Source organism: Eulemur rufifrons, chromosome 8, assembly GCF_041146395.1.
Source record: "Eulemur rufifrons isolate Redbay chromosome 8, OSU_ERuf_1, whole genome shotgun sequence".
NCBI classification, from domain to species: domain Eukaryota; kingdom Metazoa; phylum Chordata; class Mammalia; order Primates; family Lemuridae; genus Eulemur; species Eulemur rufifrons.
In genome coordinates, this window is record NC_090990.1 from 2,586,797 (window position 1) to 2,603,707 (window position 16,911).

Genomic DNA, 16,911 nt, shown 5'->3' on the forward strand with positions numbered 1-16,911 from the left:
CCTGAGCAGGATGAGGTGAGGTGCCAGCTCTGTGAGGCTTGTGTGCTGGGAGCCAGCTACCTGGGTGGGACCCCAGCTCCTCCATCACGTGGGACTCGCGCAGTGCCTGTGCACAGAGGTGCAGGGAGTATCTGGTGACGAGATGCCTGCCACTGCACCTGACAGGTGGGCATGCCGGTCCCCGACCACCTCCTGAGGATGCTGTGTAACAGCCTGAGGCCCCTTGCTGTGGACTCTGGGGAGCAGCCATGGGGCAGGCGCCTCTGGCCCTATGACGGAGCCCCGGGCAGCCTGTCATGAGCGTGTCTGCCGGGCTCTGGGGCTGCCGTCGGCCCGGCTGTGGTTATAACAAAGGCAGGTGGGCCTTGCTGGGAGCCGGCACAGCTCTCCGCAGCCCCCGTGCTGGAGGGGCGGATCCCCAGGCCGTGTGGTCCCGGCAAAGTGGGAATGTCCTCTCCCCGCCCCCAGACAGAGGGAGTTCACAGACAGAACCACAGACGTGGGCTCTGCAGAAGAGGGAGAGGAGACTCCTCAGCGAGGGGACACCCCGTGGACCGTACCATAGGGCTGAAATCAGCCACGTTTCGGCCCGTGAAACAGGACAGTGTCCCACTCGTTCTTATCTGTCCTTGTTGGTCACCAGCAGGGCCCCTACCAGCAGCCGGGCCCTGCCCTGGGTGGGCGGGGGGACCGTTGGCACCTCCCCCCGCGGCCTGGGGAGCAGCAACCTCTCTCCAAAGGTCCCGGTGCCTTTCGGAGCCTCAGGACACATACGGACTGGGTGGGAGCGGGAAGGGGCTGGCTGGTGGGGCCTGCCCTGGCACCGAGAACTCACGCATGTTTGTTTTTCAGGAACCTGGGCAAGTCCGGCCTGCGGGTCTCCTGCCTGGGGCTCGGTGAGTGCGGGGGTGCCCTCGGGGCGGCACCCGCAGAGGAAGCAGGGGCTGCAGCAGGGCCAGGCACGGGCTGAAGTGGGCCCCCCAGGGAGGTGGGGGGCCTGACCCTCAGCACCCCCCAGGGGGTAGCTGCACCCAGAGCCTAGGATTTGGGGGACTTGGTTGCCAGGGCAACAAAGAGACGGGCGAGAGGGGCCTGGGAGCAAGAGGGGACACAGGTACAGCCTTGGCAGAGCAGGCGAGGGGAAGAGTGGGGCCCTTTGCACACAAGCCCCTGCCCCAACCCAAACTCAGAGAAGCTCCCGGGCCGGCTGTGCCAGGAAGACTTCCTTCCCGCCAGGCCGGGCTCAATTCCACGAGGGAGTCGCTCATGAAGGGCCGTCGGGTTCTGTGCTCTTTCGTCTCTCTCCGCATGCGAGCTGTCCTCCCAGAACGTGCTGTTCCCCACCTCCGTGCCACACACGATGTGCCCGCCCTGCCTGCCACCCCACCCGCCTGTCCTCGTCCCCGCAGGAGCATGAGGACGCGGCTGTCAGACCCTGCGTGTTTTCAGGGACCCACCCCCCGTGCTGTCCCCTGCAGTGTGTCCCTGCAGTAGGAGCCACATCAGCACGAGTCACAAGGAGCCTCTGGGGCCTGCAGCTGGCGGCCTGCTCTAGGGCCTTTTGTCCCCTCACTCTGGTGGCCCCAGGAGAGCAAGTCTTGCCCTGAAGGCCAAGTGTCCACACCCACCGAGGACACGCTCACCGCAGAGCAGCACAGCGTGGCCACCTGTGGCTGCCCCCTGGGCCCTGCAGCCCGAGGTCTGGCACCCACTGAGGGGCATCTGGGCCCCGGCGGGTTCCCTGACTTGAACTTGTGTGTCTCCTTCCAGGAACCTGGGTGACCTTTGGAGGCCAGATCACCGATGAGGTAAGACAGGGCTCCCTCGACACCCCAGCCCCCGGGAGGGTTCCCCCAGGCACATGGTTACGTCTGCCGCCTAGAAGTGAGCGTGTGCCCCTGGGAGCCACCGTGGCAGCCCCTCCTTCTGTGTTGTGAGGGTCCCTGCCCCTGTGGGACACCAGAAAGCTGAGTGGCAGTGGCCACAGATGCCAAGTTGGGTGCACCCACCTAGGAGCTGGTGCCTTGGGACCTCAGCAAGTCCCTAAAGCTCCCTGGAGCTCAGATTACTCACACATGTGACACTGATTCCACTGCTACGCAGACTGCAGAGCACACATTCTCCAAGTTACAAAGCCAGAGGCAGACCTAAGCTGCCCTGCAGAGGCCACCCGCGTGAGTCTGAAGCCTCAGCACGCACCTGTTGGGGTCATTTAGAAAGCAGCTTCTGCAGTTTTCCTGCAAGCTGGAGAATCTGCGTAGATGTACATTTCACCGAGCTCCTAACTACGTTTCCTGCAACTGTCATGAGTCGTGTCCGTCGCATTTGAATGTATTTGCCAGGGCTTCTGTCAGTCGGGGTACGGGGTGAACGCCGACGGAACGCCTCTAGGTCTCGGAAGGGGAGGGATGGCATGTTCCCGGCCTGGTGTGCGCCTCGGGACAGCCAGGCCGTGTCTTGGAAATGAGCAGTGGCGTTTGTGCAGAGAGCTCCGGGCATCTGTACAAGAAGCAGTTTCCGCGTTCGCCCTACTTACTGTGCGAAAGGTCGCATTTAAAAATTAATAAGTGAGTTGACTCGAGACCTCATTAGCTGTGATTGCTCGGTTCGTTTTCCAAGGAAAAGCTTTGCTCCTATCAAAATGTAAAAGCATGCAGTTTGTGTTTGGGGTCATTTTTATTTTTAAGACAGTAGGTGGTCCTAGAACGATCTGCCCTTGCTTTGGGGTCGCTGGGTGTGGCTATCTCGGGGGAAAGTCAGGAGTTTTTAAGATGAAGGGAATGGCCTTCCCTGAGCCCACCACACTGCTTCAGTCGCACCCGTAGGGCCCACGTGGGTCTCGCCAAGGCGGCCTGACTCAGCCTTGTTTTCCTCGCAATGTGATTACTAAAGCAGCCGGTGGAAGAATTCCGTAGAGGAGTGTGACTTCATTTCCAAATAGCATTAGCCACATGGCATGTGATGTCCGTACGGGAAAGACACAGAGACGGGCAGAACCATCCAACTGGGTGACTCTCTCACCAACAGCTCAGGCAGCCCCAGCTGGCCCTGGCTCTCGGCATCTCCATGAGGAACGTAGTGACATGCATGAGGATGTTGGAGGTCATTTCTAGATGACACCAAGCTGGAAGGACACAGGACACAATAGATGAAGAGTCAGGGTTCTGGAAGTTTGTGGCAGGTGAAAAATGGTTGAGTGAAGGGGCCAGAATTTTTGCGTTAAATCCTACAGTTAGTGTCAAAAACAACTCAATACGTCAGGTGTGACGGGCCCACGGGTTGCAGCTCGGATGACGAACACCGCGTTGGCTGCCTGCTCCGTCTGAGCCCGCAAGGGAGCAAGAACCACCCTGGGCTGCTTGTTTTCTTTTTTGTTTTTTAATTTTTGATTAAGTAGATGAAACAGAAAATTGACCATTTTCAAGTGTGCAGTTCGGTGGCATTAAGTACATTCACGTTGCTCTACAACATCACCACTATCTATTTCCAAAAGTTGTCATCACCCCAAACAGAAGCTCTATACCCTTAAGCAATAACTCCCAGCCCTTCTGATCTACTTCCTGTCTGTGCATTCGCAGGCTATTTTTGCAAGGAAAGTTTTATTGGCGCACGGCCGCGCCCATTCATCTGCTCCTTGTCTGTGGCTGCCCTCGCCCTGCGAGGGCAGAGCTGAGTGACTGCAGCGGAGACTGCGGCCCGCAAAGCCCAAGTACTTGCTCCAGGCCCTTTACAGGAAAAGGTCTGACGTCCCCATTCTGTGGGGTCATGGCAGCTGTCTGCCAGGATCTGCAGGGCTGTCGTGCAGATAGAAGCTCAGCCTTGATCTGTGCCACACCAGGGACAAAACGAAGCCTGCCCAGGGGTGGGATGAACTTCCCGGCGGGGCAGGAGTGGCAACCAGCCTCACGTGGCACAGCGCAGAGTCCCTGGTTTATAGGACACCATGACGTTCTCCGCTGCTGCTCACAGGAAGTCGAGGAGGGAGGCAGACAGTGTTAGTAAAGTAAACCCACGTGCGGGAGCTATGGCGGTCAGGGTCAGGTTTCCAGCCGTCCCGCTGGGTGCCCTCTCTGTGACCTGACACTGCAGCTCGGGTAGAAAACTCGCTGTCGGAAGCATGTGTTCAAGACAGGCTGGGCAATAAAAATGTAATAGGAGTAGCAGCTGAGAACCTTACATTTATCATCTCATTTAATCTCCTGTCAACCCGGGAGGCAGGTGGTATTGCCCCTTCAGGGAAGCCGAGCCTCCGGGGTGCGAGCAGGTGCCAGAGATCACGTGTGGGTGGTAAAGGGGGCTCTTGGCCCCAAAGCGTGTGGCCAGCTCTCAGCCCTGGAGTAGCCATCCTGGGGTGGGCATGGATCCTTGTCCCTGGGGTGGGGGTGACAGGGAGGTGGCCTGTATATCACCTAAGGTTCCTTCTGACTTTAATTCCTGGTACACTGATACTGGAAAGAACCCAAAAGTGACAAGGTAAAGGCTCCATGAAATGAACTAGGATGCCCCCACGGCCACAGGTCTTCAGAGGTCGTGTTTTGACCAACATGAGAGAGAGTAGCTGGAGAACACGCAGCGTGCATGTCTAGGCACATAGAGTTGCAGTTTCTAGGAAATAGCGTCCATGCGCACGGCAAACTTGGAAGAGGAATTACTCTGAAATCTTAGCCATAAGAAATATTATTAAGAAAGCACAGCCCTAAAAGTCCGCGATTCCCTCATTCTCCTTGTCTCCAGCCATCCAAGGTGCTCCCCTGGGTGCAACTGGAATTTTACTTATGTCTTCCCTTGTGCTCGGGAACAGGAGAGGTTGTGACTGACATCCTGTGTGTCACGGTGCTGATCCTGCGGCTTGGCGAGCCTTCAGGGGTCTGTGGTGGCCGTAGGTCTCTGCGGATGACCCGGCTTCCCTCCGGTGCGAGGGAGCCCCGTGTGTTCAGGGCCTGTTGGGACCTTTGTCCGTAGTCTGTTGAGCAGTGAGGAGGGGGCAGCGGCCGATCCAGAGGCCACCGGAGCCAGCTGGAAGGTGTCTCCACTGGACTCGTGCTTGCTGAGCACCTGCCAAGTGCCCGCTTTCTGTCCTTTCAGGTCAGTGTCTTCCTAGCAAGGGGGACAGCCCGTGAGGAAGCAGGTACATCACCATCTCCGATGGTTAAACGTGCCGTGGAGAGTGCGTGAGCTTCCCGTGGCTGCTGTGACAAATGGCCACCAACAGAGTGGCTTCAAACACAGGGTGTGGTCGCTCACAGTTCTTGGGGCCAGAAGCCAAAATCAGAATCCTTGAGCCTAAATCAGGGTGTTGGCAGGGCTCACTCCCGCTGGGGGCTCTGGGGCAGAATCCTTCCAGCCTCTGCGTCTTCTGGGGGCTGCTGGCTGGCGTTCCTTGGCCTGTGGACCCCTCACTCCCATCTCGGGCCCCGTGGTCACATTCCCTTCTCCTCCGTCTGTTTCGAATCTCCGCCTGCCTCTCCTAGGGTCACCCGGGCTGGCATTGAGGGCCCACTTAGGTAATGCAGGGCAATCTCCCCATCTCAAGATGCTTAATTTAATTCCACCTGCAAAGTCCCTTTTTCTAGCTAAGGTGACATTCACAGGTTCCAGGGACCTGACACATTTGGGGGTACATTATTTAGTTGACCACAGAGAACAGGACAGTAGAGCAGAGAGAAGTGGCTGGGGTATGTGCTCCTGTCGCTCCGGGGCAGCCAGGAGGCGGGTGAGCGAGTGAGCCATGTGGTGCTGCGGGAGAGGAGCATTCCAGGGGCCAAGGGGACTGCAAGGTGGAGCCCTAAGGCTGAGTGTTGGGGGGACGAGGGGGGTTCAGGAGATAGGGTGAGGGGTCAGGGTACAGCTCTGGCAGGGACTTTGGCTTTGATCAGCTGTGGGATGGAAGCCACAGGAGGGTTTTAGCAGAGAGGTAATTTGACCTGCCTTAAGGACTTCAAAGGCTCGTCTGGCTGCTGCGCCAGGAATAGCCGGTTGAGTGGGGCTTGTCAAAGCTTAATGTGTGCACGAGTGCCCTGGGGATCTGCTTAAAATGCAGACCCTGGTGTGGCAGGTCTGGGTGGAGCCGGGCAGCCTGCATTTCTGGTGCTGACGGGCTGGTGATGGGCTGGTGATATGGACTGGGCTCTGCCTGGCGAGGGCTCGGGCAGGGGCGGGAGCAGAGGGTTAGGAGGCAACTGCAAGAAGCCAGCTGAGAGCGGCTAGGGGCTCGGAGCAGGGTGGGCGCAGTGGAGGTGGGTGAGCAGTCACAGCCGGAATCTGTCTGCGAGAGGCAGCTGACAGTGGTGGCTGAAGTCTCACGCTAGAGTGAGAGGAAGGTGAGTCAAGGAGGGCGCCCAGGGCCTTGACCTGAGCACAGGGTGGCCAGGACCTTGAGGAAGCAGCCACTGCAGGCTGCCCTCCCCGCACACCCTTTGCCTGCAGCAGCCCCTCCCCACCCCACTCTCCCCTTGCCTGCCCAGCGAACTCCTAAACACCCTTCAAAACCCAGCCCTGGAAATTCCCACACATGCTACCACACACAGACAGACCTTGAAGACATTATGTTCAGTGAAATAAGCCAATCACTTTGTCATATGACTCCACGTATATGAGGTGCCCAGAGCAGTCAAATTCATAGAGACAAAAAAATAGAATGGTTGGTGCCAGGGGTGGAGGAGGGAGTGAAGAGTTAGTGTTTCATGGGGTCAGAGTTTCTGTTTTGGAAGATGAAGAAGTTCCAGAGGTGAATGGTGGTGAGGGCTGCACAGCAATGTAAATGTACTTTCTTGTTACGTATATTTTACCATAACTTTAAAAATTTTTAATAAATACAGTAAATTTATTTTACCTTAAAAAAAGAAATTGAAGGAGATCTCCATAAGCTGGCATGGATCGGTTTCCAGAATGAATTATAAGCAAAAAAAAAGAAAAAATCGAAGTGCAAAAGAGTATCTGTAGCGTGCTACCCTTCATGTAAGAAAGGTGGGAATATGAGAAAATACACGTGTCTGAAATACCAAAATAAAACAAAAAACCAAGCCCTGAGTCCGCTCCCCTCAGATGCCTGCAGGAGGGTACATGTGCCCTAGCTGTGGACGTGGCCCTGTCTGGGCCACTGTGCCCTCCTGGGCCTCACTTGGGCCCGGCTGGTGGGACGCGTCCAGGGCCCTGACTCAGGACAGACGAGGATGAGGATGAGGCAATGAACAAGCCATGTATGTTGGAGCTTTGCCCAGGAAGAAGGTGCTGGATATGGGTGGGAGCGTCCGGGAGGAGGAGGCTCAGGGGTGCACGGCAGCCCCTGTGTGTTTGGGACCACGCCCTCAAGCTCCAGCCGGGAGCCAGCACTCAGCCCTGCGGTGGATCCAGAACGGCCTTGCCTCCCCCTGGGCTTCCTGGCTCCAACCACAGCAGCTTGGCCCCGGGCTGCGACTGCAGCATCTGGAATGTTTGGGGATTCGTGCTGACTGGGCTGGGAGATTCTCCCACCTCCCAGAACATCCTGGATTTCAGGCTTCTCTTAAATAATCTGGTAGCACCAGGGCCCCCTTCCTGCAAGCACAGATTGGGCGCCCACCGCAGAGGTCCCCACAGGACATTGTCCTCACTCTCCACACCTGCCTGGGCTCTGGGCCTCCCAGCTCAGTACCAGGGAAGGTGGGCGAGGCCGCACCGGCTGCCGGTGTCCTGCGGTTCTGGAGGGTCAGATGGAGTTTTCACTCCGCCCTGGGCTCGCCAGGGAGGGAGGCCTGGTGCTCTGAGCTGAGCTTGCAGCAGGGTGACCCTCAGGGACAGCAGCATTTGGGGACACCTTCTTCTCCTGGCTCTTGGCAGGAGCTGTCACGCTCCTGGGTCCTCAGCCACGCAACCAATAGCTCCTTCTTGGCTCCTGGAGCACAGCACACCCGGCGGCATCCCAGGGCCAAGTCTGGCCCGTGGGCAGTGTTTACAGCGGCAGCCGCCACCACAGTGCCTCGCGCAGGGCTGGGGCCCTGGGCCCTGGAGAGAGGCCGGCAAGGCCAGAACAGCCCTCCACCCCGCCACATGCGAGCCGCTCCGTCTACGCGGCACGGCAGTTCTCCATCGACAGAAATAATACTGTGGGCTCGGCGCAGTCACTGGAAGGACCCAGCAAGGAACAGCTGAGCGCACCGCTGTGGCTTTGGTCACCCTGCCAGGGTCTGTCCAGCCCCTACAGGGGCCATGCCAGTTTTCTCGGGCTGCCGTAACTAAGTGCCACAACTTGGGTGGCTTAAAACAACAGAAATTTATTCTCTCACAGTGCTGGAGGCCAGAGGTCTGAAGTGAGGTCGTCAGCGGAGCCACGCGCCCCGCGGAGGCTGAGGGGGAAGGTCTCCTGCCTCTCCCTGGTGGCTGCCGGCGGTCCTTGCCTCCCAGACACATCACTCCGGCCTCTGCCGCCCTTGCCACATGGACTCCTCTGTGTCTGTGTCTTCTCTTCTTATGAGGATATCGGTCATGTCCTTATAAGGATTTAGGGTCACACCCTAATGCGGTATGACCTCATCTTAACTGATTCCATTCGCAGAGGTCCTGGTTCCAAATAAGATCACATTCTGAGGTTCTGGGTGGACATGAATTTTTGGGGGGGACACTAACCCAGGACAGGGGCCAAGTCCTGTGAGGACCCCAACCGATGGGGTCCCTGCCCTCAAGAAGGTCACAGTCTGTGGGCTGTTTCTTCATTCATTTTGCCTTGTTCTTCTGGATGGTTCTGTAGCTGAGAGAGCCTCCCTCCCCATCCTGCAGCAGGAGCGGGCACAGCAGAGCCGGGGAGGAGCCTGTCAGGCCCCAGGTGCGGGGGCCCGGCACGAGGGGGCCTCCCAGGCCGAGACGGGGAGCCCCGGGGCCCCCCACTGGCAGGACAGTACTGGCGCTCTCATTTCAGATGGCGGAGCAGCTGATGACCTTGGCCTACGACAATGGCATCAACCTCTTCGATACCGCAGAAGTCTACGCAGCCGGCAAGTACGTGTCTTTTCTCGTGGGAAAAAGGGGTGCAGAACTCCCGGGGAAGGCCAGCACTCCTGGTGTCCCACCGCCCACACTCCAGAGAGGGCTCCCAAACGCACTTTCCCTTCCGCCTTCTTTTTAGAACTCTGAACGGCTTTGGGAGGTGTTGCTTGCTTGGGGCTAGAGTCCCAGAACAGGTGGATGTTTGGTCACTTGCTAAACTCCCCGTGTGCCCGAGCCCTGGGGTGACCAGAGTCCCCCTGGTGCCACAGATGCTGTACTGGGCAAGGTGTGACGAAGCTGTTGTCCTGGGTCCCTTCACAGGCTGGTGACCTGCAGCCAGCCCTCTGCGCCTGCCAGTGTCCCGTCTTCCTGGTGCAGTTAGGGCTGCAAGGAGCAGGCCCTGCCCGAGCACCGCAGGAAGCGCTTCCCATCTTGGCGGTGAACTTTCCTACTCAATTATGTAGAAGCTCAGCCCTCCTCAGCCAGGGCTGTTGGCTTCAATTTTAAAGACGGGCTGTAATCAAATCATCCACTCTCCTGCATCGGGTTTCCAAAAGTCAGCTTTTGTTTGTGAAGTCATTTGTTGGCTCTCTCTCCATCCTCCTTCTGGCCCCCTCCTGCCTGGGGCAAGCCAAGTTCCTGCCAGCTGGGCTGGCTGCAGCCTGGCCCGCTGTGCACTGCGGCTGCAGGGCCAGCACCTGCTGGGGGGGCTCTGGGCTCTTACCTGCAGCCCACAGTGGGCCCAGAGTGCCATGCATCAGGGAACCAACCTCGCTGGGCCTTTGCTCAAGTCCCGACCCAGAGCGTGGGGAGCAGCCAGCCCAGGGGGCCTCTGCTGGGACCCCCCAGAGCCCTGCAGCCTGCTGCAGCAGCCCCTCTGCCTCTCCTGATGACTCCGCCCCTCCCGCTGCCTCCACACCGGCAGCAGCTTCCCACCCAAGTGAATGCTTTCCAGAAAGGCAGATGAGCCAAGCTGAAGGGTCAGAGGTCAAAAAGCTCAGTGTCCATGCCGAGTGCAGGGGCACCGCCCGCCCGGAGCCCCCAGCCTCTTCCCTGCCCCGCTTCAGCCTGGGTTTGGCTGCCGGCGAGCGTGTTGGGAGGCAGCTCCGTGCAGCACCGTGGACAGGCCCAGCACACTGTGTGTCACAGCAGCCGCTCTGCGCTGTGTTGCTGTCTCTGAGTCCTGCCTAACAGAACACCAGAGCTGGCATGCAGGGCAAGCACACTGGCTCCTGGCCTCTCGGAAGCCAAGGACTCGGGGGGCAGCTTCCCCTCAGGTGGCTGTTGCTGCGGGAGCCCCAGCCCTCTGCTCCTCCACCGGTCCCAGCAGCCGCCACCCCGTCCTGCCCAGAGCTGAGCCCGCCTGTGCACCCCCATTGATGCCTCGCCCTGCAGCCGCTTCCCGGGGAAGCTGGGCACTGCCTACGGGGACAGCAGGGAGAAGCTGCTCTGGGCACGGGGCCAGGGCTGCCCCCTCAGTGACCAGGGTGGCCGGGACATATCCTGTGCAGACTTCTCCCGCTGGCAGTAGTTCACACACTTCCCAGAGAGCTGCGGGATTTCTGTGTCCCCCTGGACAGGTGCAAGTCTCACCAAATTCACCGCCAGGACCACAAGCAACAGGCTTTGGGAATCCACTGTCCGCGGCCCCTGTAGCCCCAGGGCCACTGCTGGCTCTTCCCTCTTCCTCCTCTCCTGGTCCTTTGTCCGACAGTTCAGGGACCAGGGAATGAAAGGAAGAGGCCCAGGGCTGAGTGGGTTTTCTGTGCATCTTGACCATAAACGAGGAACCCTCAGAATGTGTGCCGAACAGCTTGCAAATCAGGGCCCATTATTTCTGAGTGGATGACTCAGGCGCTTTTATAATTGGAATGTAGCACAGGGTATGGATCATTCTCCGTCTGTTGTTTTCGCTCAGAAACCTTTTGCTACAAGCAGAAAGTTTTTAAAAGTTTAATTCAGCACTGCAGTGCCAAGCGAGGCTGGAACGGCCCACCCGTGCCCCCGGCTAGCCGCATTTGGTGCCGGACCCGGCGTGATGCCAAGCAGAGAAGCGTAGCATCTGTCTCTGCTGTTCAAAAGCAGGAAGTGAGAGGGACACATGCACGCACACACATGTATGCACACATGAGAACACACACACACATGTGTACATGTATGCATGTGCTCTGCTGGAAACAGGGTGGTCTGTTTATGGTCTGAAAACAGAGGATGTGCCTGACAAATGATTTCCTTTTTAAAAAAGACACTTGTCTGGAAATGTACCCACCTGACATTGCCAGGCATTTTCCCCAGTGAATTTTCAGGTGCCCAGGGAGGCGGGATGCTGGCCATGCCACGCAGGACGATGGCTGCTTCCTCCTCTCTGTGTGCGCCCACGGCCACTCCCAGCCCCTCAGCCGCCCCGGGCCTCGCCCCCTCTGGAAGGAGCTGCCCAGTGAGGGCAGGGGTTAACAGCCTGGCTCTCTGGCCCCGGTGGCATTTTCACAGAGGGGACCAGGAGGCCAACTGTCACGTGGGGCTGGGTTTGGCTTTTCTGTTCTGCTGTGACGAAACTCCATGTCTCTCTCCCGTGCAGGGCTGAAGTGGTTCTAGGGAACGTCATCAAGAAGAAAGGATGGAGGTAACTGCTCTGCTCCCTCTGCGTCTGTCCCCACGTCACGGGGGAAGTTCGAGGCTATCCTTTCCTGCAACTGGCAGAGGCCCCGGGTTCAGCCTCGGCAGCCCCGTGTACAGTCTTGTTACGGCCCGCAAGTTCCAAGCTTGTTCTTGCCAGGAAGTGGAGAGGAAAATTCCATTCCCCCAGAGCAGGAGGCTACTGCTTGAGACAGCCAGGGGGAGGCTGGCTGCGTTGCCCACCCCCACCCCGCCGCTGCCCCTCCCACCCTTGTCCAAGCCCAACCCCAGGGATTCAGTGGGCCAGGCCCCCCTGCAGAGTCCCAGGCTGAAAAGAGCTGGCAGTGAGAACTCCCTGAATGCCCTGGGCACGGCAGGGGTGCGAGGTCCTTCCGCCCCAGGGCTGGAGCATTTAGGGCCAGAGGAGCCAGGGTGCCTGAGGGCGGAGTGGCTTGGAGACCCACCCTCTGCCTTGTCCACAGGACCTTAGTGAGTGTCTCTGCCCCTCCGGAGCTCACTGTCCCTGTCTGTAAGGGGACAAGTGTCAGACCTCCTGGGAGGGCTGTCCTGAGGGTCAGGGGCCCCAAGTCTATAAATCACCTGCCCAGTTCAGAGCCAGACTCATTGTAGTCACCCAGGAAGCGGCAGCTCTGCGGCACAGACCCCAGCTGCGTGTGTCCCTTGGGGTTGGCCCCGGGAGGTGGTGGAGCCCAAAGGTGGCAGATCCAGAGCTGTCCCTCTTCTTCTCCCAGGCAGCGGTCCCCACACTCCTCAGAGCCCCCAGGCTCACTCCGCCCACCCCCAGCATCCCCCACACAGATCCTCTGAGACACCCATCCCCTCCTGCAGGGGACGGCCCCGACTTGGCACCCTGCCCCTTTGCATTCCCCACCCCTGCTGGGTCCCACCAAAGCCTTGTCCGACCTCCATGCCACACCTGAGCCCCTGGGCTTGACTCTTGCCGCTCCCTCCACCCTGGCCAAAGCCACGAGGCCCTCCCGGCCCCTAAGCCCAGCCCCTCCCGAATCCTGGGCCAGGTCTGTGCCCCCTCTGCCCCTGAGGCCCCACCTCCATGACTGCTCCCTCAGTCACGTCACTGCGCTGCCTCCCGGCTCGCTCGCTGGGGAGCCCCACGCCCCTGGCTTGGCATGGGGTGCACCTCAGACGACGGAGAAGCGCCCACTTCACGCCCCAGGCGCCTGGGTGGGAAGGGTTTTAGGACCCCTGCGTGAGAGGTGAGGACGTCGGGGATGAGGGAGGACCGTCGAGGGGCCGGGCCCAGTAACACCGTCCTTCTCTTCTGTTCCGCAGACGGTCCAGCCTCGTCATCACCACCAAGATCTTCTGGGGAGGAAAGTAGGTGCAGCCCCAGGCCGTGCGTGCGGCCCGGCTCCAGCAGCCCCGTGTGCTTTGGGAACCCTGACTTAGGAGGCTCCTGGGAGTCGGGGGAGGACAGCTGCCCTTGAGAAGGGAGGGTGCGCCAGGGTCCGTCCTGGACAGGCCCGGAGGACAGGACCCGGGCCCAGTGCCATCTCGGTCCCCTGTCCCGAGTGCGCTGCTCTGACCCTCTCCTTCCACGCCAGGCAGTGTTGGCGCCGTCCTTGTTAAGGGACACCAAATCCAGAAAAGCAGCTTGGCCGAGTTTGCCTTTTACTCAAAACTTGTTTAATTTTTATTTTTATTTACGTGGGGTTTTTTTTCCTGATTGCAAAGGTAGCCTCATAAAAAGTCTGGAAAACACAGAAAATGTGTGACTGTCCAAGCCACTCCAAATTCTCTGGGCCATCGGTCACCCCTGCAGGTGTCCAGGTGTCTTCCGTGCTCTCTCCAGGGCTGGACAAATCTGGGCTCATAGGAATTATAAGTAAAATTCATTATTATTTTTTTTTTGATTTTTAAAAGTCCAAACCAAGCAGAAGGGTAAGGTTGAAAAACAAAAGCCCCCATTCCCCACCCCCGGGGAGCGGCACCCAAGTGTGTCCAGGCTCCGTCTGGCCCCGGGGGGCTCAGCCCTGTGGCACCGTCGTTTTCCCCCGAAGTGGACCCGTACGGCACACGGCGTTTGCTGACCTACTTAGCTCCCCTAATGCTGCGTCATAAACATTTGCCCCAAAACCATTTGCAATATCGCCGCGCTGTCGCCTGTCTTTCAGAGCGGAGACGGAGAGGGGCCTTTCCAGGAAGCACATAATAGAAGGTGAGGATGGGCTCTGTGCCGCCCCCCAGTAGCACAGCAGAGGGCCCAGCCCTGGGCCACCAGCGGCTGGTCCAACCCACCCCTTCCACCCCCCGCAGGCCTGCTGTTGGTTGGGGGGGGACCTTGCAAGGAATGTGGCTGGACACAGACAGGACTGGGTGTCAATCCAGCCCCGGCCCCACCCTGGTTGCGTCGTCTGGAGGGAGGCGCATCCCTTCCCCAAGCCTCTGCCGCGACATCGGCAAGCTCAGAGCACCAGCCCCACTGGGTTGCTGGGAATCCAGAAGAAGCCGGGAGAAGCCGCACACACAGCCGGGCACCGCACCCAGGAGGACCCCAGAGGGGGCAGCTGGGGCGTCCGACTTTTCTTGTTTATCATCTTCATGTCCTTCCTATTCACATGTATTGTCTTCAAAATAACATCAGTCTATTGAAAATCAGTTAGGGGACCTTGCTGCCGGACACCCCCTACCTCCCCAGTCCAACATTTCACCCTGTCAGCCGTTTGTCCTGAGCTGTTCTAAGTACTAGTTGGCGGTTTGTGCGTTTTAGACACTATTGGCCTTTCCCGGGGCAGACGACAGGTACAGCGCTCCCTCCACGTGTGATAACTTACCTCTCCTGCTTGCAACACGGATCACCAGGAGGCCACGGGGTGGCCCCGAGGAGGGTGTGCTCCCTGGGGGGTCCCCTTCACTCAGCCACAGGACACTTGGCCTGTGGTTCCCGCACACGTCCTCCTGACGGGAGGGACCCCACACTCAAGGGCCACCAGCCAGCCTGGAGCTCCCAGTGCCAGGGGCTTCTGCTCTCCCGTCTCTTGTCCCCCGAGCCGGGCACAGGGAGGGCCCAGAAATGTTTATGGAGATGTGTTGGCAGCGGTGACGGCCCCTGCTTGTCCTTCCGCAGGTCTGAAGGCTTCCCTGGAGCGGCTGCAGTTGGAGTATGTGGACGTGGTCTTTGCCAACCGCCCGGACCCCAACACACCCATGGAAGGTAGGTGGTCTGCGAAGCGCTGGCTGGTGGGGCCTGGGCGGGTTCGAAGGACAGAGCCAGGTGGACGAAGGGTCTGAACCTGAGGCTCCGGTGGCCACCGGCATGGCCCTGCTGGGCACCCAGGCGGGTGATCACAGAAGGCCAGGCCCTTCCCCAAGCTGGGGGAGCCCGGCCTGTGCGTGCCCTCCCCCACCCCACCTCGCTCCAGGCCCGTGCCTGACCGGCCAGCCCGCGCTGCCTGCTGTCCCCTCCCGGCTGTGTGTGACGACCCTGCCACTGCCGCAGTCTCTCCAGTCACGTCCACTGAGAGGTTTTAGGGGTCTTTGTTGCTCTACGGGATAAATTGCTACGTACAGGAGAAACACGTTTGGTGTTTCCGAGGGCGGTTTTGGTTTCTTTGGTGTTTTTATTCTTTGGACTCCTGCGATCTCAGCTCCTCTCCCGCTATGGCCTTGCTCACTCGTGCTTCGCTGCTCCCGGGACTTGGAAATTAAGTTGCGTTCAAGTTATTTTTTCTTCCATTTGTTTTTATATATACCACACACACGTGTGTGTATATATATTTTTCTAACAAAACAAATACTCCCTGCAAAGTGGCTCCCGCCTCCTTCCCGTGCCTTGTCACGCCACACCTCTCAGTGTCCCACAGCTGTAAACTCTGGTCTCTTTAAATCTTTCTTTTGTCACCAGGGGACCCATTTAGTTCCTCCAAGTCAAGGACATTCATCATAGAAGGTACACAGCACCCTTAGCCCAGCTATTGACTTCTGCGTCCCAGCTGCATTTTATGAGACAGTGGTTTTAACTCACACGAGTCTTTCACCCCGTGACAAACTTCTCCATAAAATGCACAGGGCGGGGAGCTCCCCGTGAGAACATCCTGCAAGGGAAGGGAGACCAAGTGGTGCGGAGCCCTTGTCCCCCACGTGATCCATGCTGTCATTTCGTCCCTTTCCTTGTGTGCATGGTCCCCACCCCTGGGCTTGCATTGCTGTGACCCATGGTGGCCGGCCGGCATCTGCTGGGGCCGCCTTTTGGTTGGAGGATGCTGTGATCCCGCCTGGAAACTTGACCCCTGAAGGTGCCATGGGAAGTGTTGGGAGAGCAGGTTTCTGCAGGAGCACACCTGTCAGGGACTCCAGAACATTCGGCCCCCAGCACGTCTTGGCTCCTCCTCCCGGCCAGCACGGCCACCATCCACGGCACCTGAGTCACTTCCCCCACCGTGTGGCCAGACCTCTCCATTGAAATGAAGTCATTTTCCTCCTAAAAAAACAACTGCAGGAGCTGGCAGGATTCTGAGACTGGAGGCAGCCTCTGGCCGTGCGTGGTCTCCCTGCCCTCCCCTTGGCTAAGGGCCCCAGGACCCCACCCCCAGGGCCAGAGCTGATGGAAGGGCTCCTGCCTGCCAGCTGGTGCTGCCACCCGACCCCTCCCGTGTATTATTTGTGACAAGAGATGCCATGGGTTTTGGCAGCAGCTGGAAGGATTCAGTCCTCCTGCTTCTGTTCAACAGCATTAAATATTGAGGCGAAGGACAGTTGTCCCTAACTGTCCCTGTGTCTGGGGCCACCAACATGAGGCCTGGGCAGAGGTGCAGTGCGCCCCTGCATGGGGCCCTGCATCCAGCCTGCCTCTGCCCAGGACCCTGTGCCTGGGCCCTCCCCTGCAGACAGCCGGAGGCTCAAGCAGACCCCTGCCCCGCCAGCCACGGTGCCCATCACTGCATGGACGGGGCACACAGGGCACCACAGTTTCCCGGGCTGGGATCTTCGTGACCGAGAGAGCGGCGGGCTGGGGGGAGGGCGAGGGAGTGGGTGGCCTTGGGGGCCTCTGCTTCCCCCTCTCTGGCATGTGGACCTAGCCTTGGCTGAGAAGAATCGGGCAGGTATGCTGCATGGCCGCAGGTGCCCCAAGAGTGTTTCTAAAAAAACTGAACGAGGACGACCGGGTCAGGAGCCTGGCCAGGGATTAGGATGGGGTCAGGGATTCCCCTGGGACCCTCTAGGTTCTCCTCGGACCTTCCCAGCCAGGCACTGGCCTCCTCCTCAAGGTATATCAGTGTTGGCAGTTGGAGCAGGCGGCCCAGGGAGGGGTCCCCAGAGAGGTTCAGGCTCCCTCCCAGGTCTCCACCCACGCAT

The 16,911-nt window shown here is 59.1% G+C and overlaps 1 protein-coding gene across 3 annotated transcripts in view; it reads left to right on the forward strand.

Moving 5' to 3' along the window:
* Positions 1–16,911, forward strand: part of KCNAB2 (potassium voltage-gated channel subfamily A regulatory beta subunit 2) — a 38,671-nt gene that overhangs the window by 15,459 nt on the left and 6,301 nt on the right. The window contains exons 2-9 of one of the 3 annotated variants that reach the window (XM_069477274.1): positions 853–896; positions 1,771–1,808; positions 8,894–8,973; positions 11,540–11,584; positions 12,889–12,933; positions 13,731–13,774; positions 14,684–14,770; positions 15,461–15,505. In XM_069477274.1, the coding sequence (XP_069333375.1) occupies positions 853–896; positions 1,771–1,808; positions 8,894–8,973; positions 11,540–11,584; positions 12,889–12,933; positions 13,731–13,774; positions 14,684–14,770; positions 15,461–15,505 (428 nt within the window). The remainder of the gene's footprint in view (positions 1–852; positions 897–1,770; positions 1,809–8,893; positions 8,974–11,539; positions 11,585–12,888; positions 12,934–13,730; positions 13,775–14,683; positions 14,771–15,460; positions 15,506–16,911) is intronic. The other 2 variants (XM_069477275.1, XM_069477276.1) reach the window with 2 other exon arrangements.